General features: G+C 41.4%; 1 protein-coding gene across 5 annotated transcripts in view; it reads left to right on the forward strand.

Moving 5' to 3' along the window:
- AOPEP (aminopeptidase O (putative)) overlaps positions 1 to 13,477 on the forward strand; it is a 197,547-nt gene that overhangs the window by 168,332 nt on the left and 15,738 nt on the right. For all 5 annotated transcript variants that reach the window (XM_081213656.1, XM_081213654.1, XM_081213657.1 and 2 more), the window contains one exon: positions 344 to 460. In XM_081213656.1, coding sequence (XP_081069782.1) covers positions 344 to 460 — 117 coding nt within the window. The remainder of the gene's footprint in view (positions 1 to 343; positions 461 to 13,477) is intronic.

The following is a 13,477-nucleotide window of genomic DNA, read 5'->3' on the forward strand; positions in this document are numbered from 1 at the left end:
TATCAAAACAGAGTCACAAGCATATGTATTCCATAAAGCTCGGAGCCCAAGAAACTTTAAAAACATTTCATTAAGCTAAATATGGTTTTCATCTAATCTAAATATTGATTGAGAAACCACTGTAGATAAGTTTTGATTAGCCTTTTGGAAAGTCTTTTGGAATACAGAGAATGTAAGGCTTTTCAGAAATGAACTACAATAAACTGTTCCTGAATTTCATGCACATGATATAATTACACAGGTTATCTCAGACTATTCACTGTCTAGTCTCTTTTAGTCAAATTATACACTAAGCAATTTTTTTATTAAAAAAACCCCTCACAAGCTATTTATTTTCTTCTAGCTTTCCCCAGACCAGCTGGTCTTACTTCTGGAGTGCCTCTTGGAAAAGAAGACATTATGTTCAAAAATGCTGGAGTGCTTACAGAAAACATACCACCTCCGTGAGCAGGATGCAGAGGTAATCCAGTTACAGACATAGTGAGCTCATAAACTTGGCAAATAAGGCAGTAGTGGGGGAATATCCCCATTATGCTACATCAAGAGTTAATCTGAATTTTTTTAATAAAAGAAAAAAGTCTAAATCTATCCTGGAGGCAGTATAGGCAGTACATAGGTTGCATTTACTGCTTTCAGCTGTGCAACTATGTTTTTAATAAGCTTTTGTTTCTAATTAAGCATGTGTGTACATGTATGAACGCATGGTTAGTTGAGTACAGCCAAGTCTCATCTTTCAGCTTTGTCTTTTGAGTTTGAGAAATCACTCACCAAGAGAAGGTTTTTTTAAAAAAAAAAGTCTCACATTGGTATTCAATGCTTTCTGTGATCCAGTACCTGCTAATATTTGTCCAGTGCTTAATTGTTTAATGTTTGTGTTCAGCCATGATCAAGAATTGTAGTGCACAAATGTTAGGCTGAGCATTTGATTTTATCTTAATTTTTGGTTTTTATTGGTATAACAAGCATACAAAAGACATAGAGATTACAACAAATCCCTTTCTCCCCCACTCACTGGGGGTATCTCATTGTATATCCACATAATTCTTCTTTTTTGATCCATACAGGATAAAGATTTAACATTTGTGAGAAATTAAAATGCCGTTTCAGTGATATGAATTCCAAGCAACAATTGTTTCTTAGCCAACAAGCATTGTAATTATAGCATATCTTGCAAATGTGATAATTTGTTTCTGGCAACTGAGGGACTATGAGGGACTTCTGCTGAGAAAAAAGAGGAAAAACTGCATCATAATGCTAGACAGGCAGAAATATAGTGCTTCTAGCCCAGAGGCTTACCCAGTTTCTGTTCTTCATTGCACCCAGGACATCTAGATTTCACTCTTGCTGAGCTCCCCCTCCCTCAACCCACTGAGATTAGAAAACACGATAAAACCATTCCTTATTATTATAAGGTAAACCTGAAAATCACAATGACGATCTTGCTCTGCGCTCTTTCCCTTCTCAAGTGTTTGCTATCGCTTCTCCTATCATCCCACCTGGCATTATGGTAAGCTTACAGACAGTACCATTATTTTCAGCAGATACATTTGTCTGGAGCCTTGTTTAATGTTCAGATTGCCAAAATGTTTTATGGGCCCCTGCTTTGAATGGTGTCATCTTGTAGATATCCTTTGCCTTCTTCAAGAAGCCCTCAGTACCTCCATGGCATCCTGCTTTTCCTCTGTTTTCGGGGATTGGTCCAAAGCTAAAACCGGTGATACATACATTTTCAGAAAGAAGAATTAAATAGCTTTGAGAGCTCGTTGATTGCATTTCAGAAGTAGTTGCCAATAGGCCACTGCCTGTCCAGGCACAAAGAAAAAAAGATTTCCAAACTTGACTTTTAACTACTTGTGTGTGAAGACAAGAGCACGTGTCTGTAGGAATTTAATTAAAAATAATATTGCTGTGGTTAGAACTGAATATGGCAGGGGGAGTAGCCATTATAATTGTAGTAATTTGTTTTTGCAGGTTCTGGAGTGCTAGCATGAGCTTTTATAGATCAGAACATCAGATTTAAAACCACACAATTCAAAAATTTCTACTTTCTCCAAGGAAATGCTCAGTGTAATATGATAATAGTTGCAAGTTTATTTCAACTTTTATTTATTTGTTTATATGGTGTTCTGAATGCCAGATTTATTTTTACTTAGCCTTGAAAGTTTCACTTTGCTATTTATAGGAATTAAGATATATTTAGGGTATATTTTAATCACACACAAATACCAGAGAAATGTCAGGACTTCTATATCTGGAAGAGAAATAACTGAGGAGGTAAGATCAAAGCTGTAACTCCTCTGTTGCAGTTTCATGCCAGAGAACCTAGGCCTGTGAGATTTTCACACCCTACTGATATTATTATTTCCCCTTTCTACTATAAATTGTGTCAAATTCATGCTACTGAACTTGTATGCAGTTTTGGCCTTTGAAACAAAGTTATAACCTCTGTAGCAGAAACACTACGTCGGCTTTATTTTGCAAGGTGAAATCAAGGGCTTAACTAGACCCTTTAAGAAGGGCAACCAAGATAACATTACCATTAATGCAGCTACAGGCACCTACGCCCCTCAAAAGGTTTACATACTGTCGCCTGTCGAAACGAGGGGCTTTTCGTATCTCCAAATACAGTTAGCGCTCTGCTGAAGCTTTTTTTCCTTGTAATCTTTGCAAGTTCTAGGACCAGTGTGGAAGTTTTGAGCATGAGGATTTTAATCAACAACATTCAATTTGAAGAAGGCGAGTTTCCTGGTTATAAAATAAAAATCAAGTTACAGTGGTGCCTCGCAAGACGAAAAGAATCCGTTCTGTGATTCTCTTCGTCTAGCGGTTTTTTCATCTTGCGAAGCAAGCCCATTGACGGATTAGCGAATTAGCGCTATTAGCGGCTTTAAGCGGCTTATCGGATCAGCTGATAAGCTGCTTAGCGGCTTAGAAAAAGGGGGGGAGGAAAAAACCCCGCAGGAACTCGCAAGACATTGTCGTCCTGCGAAGCAAGCCCATAGGAAATTCGTTTTGCGAAGCACCTCCAAAACGGAAAACTCTTTTGTCTAGCGAGTTTTCCGTCTTGTGAGGCATTCGTCTTGCGGGGCACCACTGTATTAGGGGCACTGCTTTATTCAGGATGTTTTGTGCCGTTCAAGCCCCCCACTCAGCCGTGTAGTTCACATGGTGACCTTGGGCCTGCACTGCCTCTCACCCTAGTCTGCCTCACAGGGTTGTTGCAAGAATAAAATGGGCCAGGGGGAGAGCCATGTACGCTACCTTCAACTCCTGGGCAGAAAGGTGGGATATAAAAGTAACAATTTATCAATAAACTAAAATGTAGAAATGAGAAGATCATGTAGGCAGGCTTCAGGTGGTCTCAGAAATTGTTTTACGTTACCGTAATTTTCCGCTGCAAATGTTGAGATGTACAGTGGTACCTCAGGTCACATACGCTTCAGGTTACATACGTTTCAGGTTACTGACTCCACTAACTCAGAAATAGTGCTTCAGGTTAAGAACTTTGCTTCAGGATGAGAACAGAAATCGTGCAGCGGTGGCGCAGCGGGAGGCCCCATTAGCTAAAGTGGTGCTTCAGGTTAAGAACCGTTTCAGGTTAAGAACAGACCTCCGGAACGAATTAAGTACTTAACCCGAGGTACCACTGTACTCAGAGATAAGTTCCACTCAGCAGATTATGCTTTTTTAAAAAGCAGGGATTGGTAAATGAGACACTGAAACAGATGAAAATATTTTCTGCAGATGTGTTTGATTTTATTTATTCTGCTGACAGACGGCATCTATCCACAAGAAACTCCCCTTGGTTAGGAGGGGGATCACTGGGTGTAGAACATAAATGCAAATAACCAGGGGCTATTTGTAAGAACAGAAGATCAATGAGAAGGGAATGCACGCTGACAGCATGTGTTCTGACAAAACCTGATGAGCTATTGGGAAGGGCTGGAGATCAAAGAGGGAATGTAGAACTTTAGGTTTCGGATGACATGCCGCCCCGCCCACCCAACCTGCCTCCCAGAAGGTCAACAACGTTGTTACAACACATGACCCACAACACTGAGATTTAGACACACGTCTCGCCCATGCGATTATACTATGATTAGCACAAGAAACAGAGCCTGCACATTTATTCATGCTTTAAATCCTGTTGTTATTATTATTTTTTAAATAACCACGTGGTAGGGCATTCAGGCATACGCCACAGCCATTATTCCATTATTAAAACACTCACTGTGGAGCAAGGATACCAAAATAAAAGGCCACTGCAGCTTCACGTACGAAGATTTGCCTCTGAATGTATTTATAATAGTGTTGTTGTAATCTTCACTGAATATGCTTACATGCACTAGCCGACCTTGGGTATGCACTGGTGTCTTCTGCATGTGTTGCTGTTCAAAACATTGATGGCATATAATCCATGTGGATGGTAATTTGATATTATTATAGGGCCCTGATCAGAGAAACCAAGTCTAAAAGGACATCTTGTATAGCCCATATTCTGCATTCAGTTAATTTTGGTCTTGCAACACGTTGTATTCGTGTACCGAGGTTTAAAAAGTTAATATTTTTTACAGAGGCTGTGTGGTTCTAAACAATACATAATTGGAACAGTCTTGGCTTTACCACAGAGGACATTTCACTGCCAAAAATTTTTGCAAGGAGAAAAACAATTTTAAGGCTAATTTCCTTCCTTTCCTGCTAGATAGGTCAAATCCGAAGTATGCTTTTAAGGCATTTTATCTGAACTATCTACCTCTTTCTCAGTATTAGCAAAATTGGCTCTAAAAATTATTTTTAGACTATATTAGAGTTTACAAAGTGGACTTGATTAATGTTTCATTTGTTCTTTTGAGCTTCTAAGCTTGGATTTAAAGCAGTAGGAACATGAGCAAAATGAATATAAATGTATATACAAAAATGAATAGCAAAATGCATAGTGTTTTGGACACTATAATAGAAACAAAGAGGGAGGTGCTCAAGACTGAAGAATGAACCTAAGTGTGCCCTCCCATGTACAGTGGCACCTCGGGTTACATACGCTTCAGGTTACATACACTTCAGGTTACAGAATCTGCTAACCCAGAAATAGTGCTTCAGGTTAAGAACTTTGCTTCAGAATGAGAACAGAAATTGTGCTCCGGAGGTACGGCAGCAGCAAGAGGCCCCATTAGCTAAAGTGGTGCTTCAGGTTAAGAACAGTTTCAGGTTAAGTACGGACCTCCAGAACGAATTAAGTACATGACCAGAGGTACCACTGTATGTCAATTTAGAAGCCACCCAGAGTGGCTGAGATACAGATAAGAAAATTATTTTAAAAATATTAATAATATTATACAAGAAGCTTCCATAGTGTTCAGTGAGACTTGCTCCCAGGTAAGTGTATGTAAGATATTAGCGTATCTGTTTTGCTAGACTTTAAATAGTTTTCAGGTATGTCTACCACTTCTCCTGCCCAATGCTTGCTATCAGAAACTTAGAGGATTTTGATTGTTTTTTCTAGCTCCTGGACTTGATATCTTGCCTGTGAAATATTGTTGAAATACTGTTACAGTTCTTTTGTAAGATTCCTACCGTCTTGGGTTTTGGTAGTGGGGTGATAGTGGAATCAACTTCAAAGGAATTTCCAAGTTGCCTTGCTTACAAAAGAGGAAATTTCAGCTTGTGTGCATGCTTGGTGCATCTGCTGAAACTTCTGCACAACAGTGAAATGTGCAGAGGTTGTGTTCTTTTGCATCTGGTCACCTAGATTAACCATCAGTGTTAATCTGTTGTATGTTCCAGTGAGGTGGCTTGTTCTTGGAAAGAATTACATATTGATCTGTTTGCTTCAGATTTTCATCAGAGAATGAATTGACATTTAGAGAAGCTTAGAAAACAACTTTGCAGTGGCATCCTGTGCGTGCTTAGTTAGACATTAGTCCTGCTTTGTCCAGTGGGGCTTACACCTTAGTAAGTGTGCTAATATTAATTGTATAAAAACCAGAGAGATTGTGAACGACCCACTGTACAGTTTCTGTATACCATAAGCAGATGTTAGAGGTGCTTAAGCTTGCACATTGGGATATTGAAATTGATTATTCTAGTTTAAAAGATCTTGCCATTTTAAATAGCTTTGACAGAAAACCCCCCGAGGTGTGCACTAAAAACTTAACAACCTAAACATGAAATATTGCAGAATAATTCAGAAAGCATCAGAATAGCTTAATATGAAAAGTTTTCACACTAGAGAGGCTTCACTAGTGAGCTGTGAGTGCTTGTCAAAGAAGGGATGATTCCTACATCACAAGCTGCTTAATTCAGAAAGGAAGGACCAGCCCTGGCCATGATAGATAGAACTGATGGGAATTGTAGTCCAAACCATATGAAGGCCACCAGGTTGGGAAAGGCCAGGGCAGACAGTTCTGATCAATATGAAGTACAGTGGTGCCTCGCAAGACGAAATTAATTCGTTCCGCAAGTCTCTTCGTCTTGCGAGTTTTTCGTCTTGCGATGCACGGTTTCCCATAGGAATGCATTGAAAAGCAATTAATGCATTCCTAGGGAAACCGCCTTCAGACCAGGTCCGGGGACAGTCTGTCCCCGGACCTCTTCTGAAGGCTGGGGGGGGGGGATAAGGGCTTTTCTTCCCACCCCCAGCATTTTAAAAAACCCCGGGACAGCGGAGGACTTCTCCGCTGTCCGGGCAATCTTAAAATGCTGGCGGGCGGCATTTTAAAATCGCCCCGGGACAGCGGAGGACTTCTCCGCTGTCCGGGGCGATTTAAAAGCCCCTGGGAAGGCAGGCAGGGGGGACAAAGACTTTTGCCCCCCGCCAGCCTTCAGAAGGTGTTCCCGCCCCCCCCGCCCCGCTTCGGAGCACCGTTCCGAAGCGGGGCGGTGGGGGAAGGTGTTCCCACCCCCCCGCCCCGCTTCGGAGCACCGTTCCGAAGCGGGGCGGTGGGGGAAGGTGTTCCCACCCCCCCCGCCCCGCTTCGGAGCACCGTTCCGAAGCCGGGCGGTGGGGGAAGGTGTTCCCGCCCCCCCGCCCCACTTCGGAGCACCGGGAGAAGCGATCTCCCCGCAAACCCTTGCTTCAAAAGAGGTCCGGGGGCAGTGCGAAGCGCTTCCCGCTGTCCCCGGACCTGGGGCTGCGGGGAGAAGATCGCTTCTCCCCGCCGCCCCTTGCTTCAAAAGAGAAGACCCGCTGTCCCCGGGGCAAGCTTCGTTTTGCGAAGCAAGCCCATAGGGAAATTCGTCTTGCGAGGCAACTCGAAAACGAAAAAACCTTTCGTTTTGCGAGTTTTTCGTCTCGCGAGGTGTTCGTCTTGCGGGGTACCACTGTATTAGCCTGATTTCATACAAGGCAGCTTTTACATTCCTAATCCTCACGCCTTTCTCCTGTTGTGCTACTTTTAAGACTAGAGATCAGTGAGTAACGTTGTGTCTTTACAAGGTTTCTACTTCTCCTAAGTCCTTCTGTAGAAGGCATTAATTAAAGTGTGTTATGGGCTCACGTAACAACCCCTTTCATTTTTGTTCAAGTGTGTTTGTTCCTTGAAGAGTGATTTAAGTGGTGGTTGTTGTTTTTTTATGTAGGGATATCCACTGTTAAAAACAAAAATCCATCCATGATATACGTGAATTTTGAGGGCTGTTATTTTTGGGTTACCCCATCTCAAAAATGCCAGAATAGGGATGAAAAGTGTGTAGGTGTGAGCAATAAATAAAGTACAGTGGTACCTCGGAAGTCGAACGGAATCCGTTCCGGAAATGCGTTTGACTACCAAAACGTTCAGAAACCAAAGCACGGCTTCTGATTGGCTGCAGGAAGCTCCTGCAGCCAATCGGAAGCCACGGAAGCCCCGCTGGACGTTCAGATTCCAAAGAACATTCGCAAACTGGAACACGCACTTCCGGGTTTGCGGCATTTGGGAGCCAAAACATCTGAGTACCAAAGCATTCAGGATCCAAGGTACAACTGTATAGTAAAAGGCTTGCATGGGAGAAATGCCTGAAAAAGTTATTAAAGTCTCCTCTGCACCAAATTTAAAAACACGTGACTCACAGCTGGAAAGGTAGACCAGGAGTACTCTCTAAGTGCCCTCTGGAACCTTCCTTTACAGCCCGACTTGAATTCAGAGTCAGAGGGTGGGATGCTACCCGGGGAAGCTTCGGTAACCCCTTGTTTCGCATGAAGCTTAGGTTCAATCCCTGCCATCTCCACTTAAAAAAGGATCAGGTAGCAGGTGGTGTTAAAGACTTATGTCTGAGATGATGGAGATCTGCAGCTAGTTAGCCAGAGCAGGTGTTAACGGACTAGATGGGCACATGGTTTTACTTGGCCTAAGAAGTCTCCCTTGTGATTTACTTTATGGTGCTGTTGTAAGAATTACTTAGGGCAGAACTAGGCTCTCTTTTGCTCTTTGATGTTCCCTGCCCCTGTGAATGTCAGCCGGCTAAGAAAACTCAAAGCATTGTACGATTAGAGAGCACCTTTTTGTTATTAGACATTACTGAGTAGAAAGAAGAAATACGAGGGTAGCTGCATTCAGTGGCAATCACACTACTGTAACATCTACTCAACTCAGAAATAATGCACGTGAAATCCTTCAAGCGTCTAGGAAAAGCACTAATCATTTAACTATTACTGTTTAGATCAAATAATTATTGCTCGTAAGAAACACTAATTGTTAGGGGTCCCACTGGTAGACTTCCACTAGGGCAGTGAGACTTTACCCATCTCTTCTCCTCTCCCGCTGCACTCTCCATAGCAGGTCGTAGGGGGAGGAGAGGGGATGATGATGGTGATGATAATTTATTATTTATACCCCGCCCATCTGGCTGGGCTTCCCCAGCCACTCTGGGTGGCTTCCAACAAAATATCAAAATACCATAATACATCAAACATTAAAAGCTTCCCTAAACAGGGCTGCCTTCAGATGTCTTCTAAAAGTCTGGTAGTTGTTGTTCTCTTTGACATCTGGTGGGAGGGCTTTCCACAGGGCGGGCGCCACTACCAAGAAGGCCCTCTGCCTGGTTCCCTGATTGTTTTGACTGGCAAGCTGAAATGTTTGTACCGACAGAATGATTTCAATAGTACTATATTGAACTCCTCCCTATAAAATTATGTTGTATTCATCATTATACTAATAAAAATAAAATAAATAATAAATAAACACAGTAACTTATTATTAGTAATAATAATAATAGCCTTTCCAACCACATGGGGATGTTTTTGAGAAAATGCAACTAACCCTGGGTTTTAGGTCCATTGTATTAATATTTTCTTGGAACTTCCAGATGTGTTGGGAGCCAGAACTGAATTATTATGGTAGTTGCTCTGTAAACAGAATCATGGGTGGTAGTTTTAAAATACAATTTTGACCATAAGCTTCCTGGGGAACATGCAGCCTAAATGTATGCATGCTTATCCACCGCAAATCCCGCTGTGTGTTCATTTCCAAATAAATGTGCTTAGGATTGCAGCCTTAGTTTAACATTTTGCCTTATTTCCCTCCTGCCTCCAAGAGCATTTGCATTTCTAAACTGTATTAAATATACATGGAAACCAGAAAAGGACATTGCAGTTATCCCCAGTCAGCAATATCTTTATGTTAAACAGATCCCATAGATTTTCCTAGGTTTATTTTGTGTACTTCATTGTAGTTGGGGAAAGATCTTTCAAAATAATGCAGACAAATATGCAGAACAGTTAGAGCTTCAGCCGTAAATAAGTCAAGGTAAGGACTCAGCTTGGAAGTGACTCAGACTTTGTGAACATTTATGCCTGCTGCTGCATTAATGAAGTCTTATGTGAACTGGACAGTGGCTTGCAGAAGGTACACACTGTTGGCTTGATTTCTGTGATTGGTGGAGCGAGGTGAAGGATTAAAAAAAGGTTGGATTTCATGTGATTTAAACATAGCATAGCAGTGGGCCCAGACATTCCTGAAGCTCAGGTCTGCAACCTAGCATGCGCAGGACTAAATATCTGAGCTGACCATTTCAGAACTATTTGAGTTTAAACTTTAGTAGAAACATTTAAAACAGTAAATTGTAAAAAAAGAAAAGAAAAGTAGATTTATAGCCTATTTTCCTGTCCACTGCAAAGGAAGAGACAGCAATATGTTACGTATTGTTTTATTTAAAAATGTACTAAATCCCTTTTCAACCAAAAAGGCAACCAATGAACAAAACATAATCCAGAAATTATTTAACACTGAAGATCCACTAGATAAGGAGGTATTCTATCAACCTTATACATGCTGACAGTTCTTCTGAGGGCAAGAATTGTCCCATGTACTTAGCAGCCGTGCTTTAGATGGCAGTAGCATGTAGAGCAGGCTTCACCAGAAGATCTTCATTGGCTAATTATACAGATATACATCACTATTGTCTAATTAATCCAAACAGCTAGGAGATTGCTAGAATCTCAGTTAGAGATGAGGTGCTGAGGATAAGAGGTTTTTCAATATTGAGCTTGGATCACCTGTACTCTCCAGTCACACAGTAAAGTATAAACCAAGATTTTCCATGTTCCTTTGCTTCCCCATCTTATTGAATGGTATGACCATGTTACTACCATCTGGTAAATGTTGCATATGAATCGCCTTAGTACTTTCCACAAAATAAAATTGGCTCTAAAATTAGCTTTATTTTCCTTCCTGTAAATGTTCCTGAGTCCTTACTTCCCCCCAAAAAGAGTCTTCATAGCAGATGGAAAGTTACTTTGGTACATTTCTTCTTCTTTCATCAAGTTGGTTAATAATGTTCAGTTTCATAATGTGCAATGCATACCAAGGCCATCAGATGGAATATTTAGAGAGTGAGAGAGAGAGAATGGACTGAAGAAATATAAGTGCTTTTGCAGAAGATGTGAAAAATAGAAGTCCATATATCATATCCAGGGGTACGTAGCCTTTCTCCTACAACAGCTTCATTGTACATGGTCCTGTAAACTGATGGCCTTTTATTTAACAGACCAAATGAAGTTAGCTTACTTACTTACTCAGGTTGTTGTGTTTTTAAATAAAATTTATTTATAAGCAAGTCACTTTTATCTACTTCCCAAACCATGGAAACACTAGCAGGTATACATGTTAACCACGTAGCAATGCCACTGTTTGCCAGCTAGGGGTAGTACTGCTTTCAAGTTAAGTAGTGTCTTATCCGCCTTCCTAGCTATTCTGCAGGTTGTGACCAAGTAGTGTTTAAAAACAGCACCACACCTCTTTGGAGCAGCTTCATGTATAACATGTTACACAACAGAAAGAAAGTCAATTACCATGTTGCCAAAAGTGATGAGTAGAGTTACCCTTCCCTTGGAAAAGTAGGTATAGTCTTAGGAATTTGCCTGTGGCCTTACAGGGAACAGTTCTGTAAAACAACTACCTTTTGATGCTATATGAAAATTGCTTTTCCTTCTATAAACAGCAAGGCCTCCCATCCTCCCTGTTTTTTTCCATGCACACACAATTTGTAAGTTCCTTAGCCGCCTTAACTGAGTCAAGGTCATATTGGATTGCAGAGTGAAATACCAGCATGCTTTGTGTTGTGCTGTGAATTGGGGAAATATCTACAGAACTCTTTATCAGCCTGTGTCTCCTAGATAGGAGATTTGCACAATGACCTGAGCAAAGCAAAGGCAATCAGCTATTTCTTACAGCGCCTACATGCCCACACTGATATTCAGAAAGAGGCACTGTGTAAAATCAAATAGTGTGTATGTGTGTTGAATTGTAGTGGGCAATAATGTTTTTCCTGTTTTTCAGAGGGGAATTTCTCACCTAATATATTTATATTTTTAGTAAAGCACATCCCTGTACTTTATAAAAAACTACTTTTGTGAACCTGTAGTAAATAAAGGTTCATGCATGGTTGTGTAATTTTAGTGGGGAGTGGGGGTGGGAAGAGACCTATAGAACTTTAAAGTGAAGTTGGGTTATTTCCCCCTTAATTTCATTGCAGGGGTAGCTAGCCTGCATAATACATCTAGCCTCCTAGAAGCCTTTTTGTAGCTCCCAAAGGTGCCCCCTTTTGTCAGGAGGGGCAGGTTTATTTTATTTTATTTTATTGTAGTGGTCAGTCCAGTCTTTCCTCTATAATTAATAGTTAATCTGTGTTTTTTTTGGGGGGGAGAGAACCCTCCTGAAAATTTCAGCTGTCCACTTCCTAATGGAGCGCATTACCACAGTGCTTGGGAACCTTTGGTGATGTCGGCTGGAGAGATCTCTCTCTCCATTGCTCTCTGCTTTAGTCACTAGGTGGCACTGGTTACCGCTGGCACCACAAGCTTCAGCTGTTTAAGATATGACCTCAAGATCATTCTGAAGAGCAGCTGAGGCGACCACGTGCAACAACAGCTGCCACTTGCAACAATAATTGATTAATGATAACAGAGGAGGAGGGAGCTATGGCGAGTGGAGAGGTTTCAGTCTCTCCTCCCAGACTGGTGGAATGATAGGGATGTGATTTCCCTCCCTCCCTCCCCTGCCCACCAGAGGCACGCAGTGTGCTCTGTGTGTGAATGAGAGATTGTGTGTTGTGTTCCTGTGTATGTGTCCATGTGCGAATTGGTGTGTACGGCATATGGTGTGGCGAGCGCACACATTCATGTGTGCTTACATGAATGCATACACACTGCGCAGCCTTTGGAAGGTTGGCTAACCTTGAATGTAGTTCCCGGACTGAAAAAGGCTTAGCCACTCCTGCTTTGTGCGCATAGTATTGTATTGCTCTGTTTTCCAATAAAGCCTTGTTCGCAGTCTGCCACATGTAATACAGTCGTACTTCATATCCTCTCTTAAAAGAGAACTGAAACAATTCCAAATCTAAATTTGACTTAACAGTCCAAACTCAAATTTTGAAACTTCACATTTCATGAATACGGTGGTACCTCAGGTTAAGAACTTAATTTGTTCTGGAGGTCCGTTCTTAACCTGAAACTGTTCTGTAACCTGAAGCATCTGTAACCCGAGGTACCACTGTACATGATTTGTAAAGGTAAATGTTTAAGTGGTAATAATCCTCTTGAAAATTGATGCTAGGATCCAAGGATGCTATTACTTCATTGCCTTAATTGAAAAGGCTAAACACGGTTGGAAATACATCATGTCCTCTGCTTGAGGGATGTGAGAACATAAGAAGGGTTATACTGGATTAGACCAGAGATCCTTCCAGCTGGTCACTTCATTTCGAACAGTAACAGCCACTGGGAAATCACAAACAGTGCATGAAAACAATAGCTGTCTTCCAGTATTTATCCACATTGGACTATTTTGTGGAGTGGTCTGAAACTATAAGAGAAGTGTTCTAATCTGTGTGAAAATGAACTATCCTTTGAGACAGAACTATAATCATACAGTTAGGGAGGGTGGGGATTCTCAGCATGTAAGTGTTGTTTTCTTGTTCCACAACTGACCAGATTTTTGCAAAGAGAGTGCCCCACCTCTGGTAGTGGAATAAAGAACTGTGCATGTAGTTTCCAGACTATGCTCTG

This window comes from Podarcis bocagei, assembly GCF_964188305.1.
Source record: "Podarcis bocagei genome assembly, chromosome: 11".
NCBI lineage: Eukaryota > Metazoa > Chordata > Lepidosauria > Squamata > Lacertidae > Podarcis > Podarcis bocagei.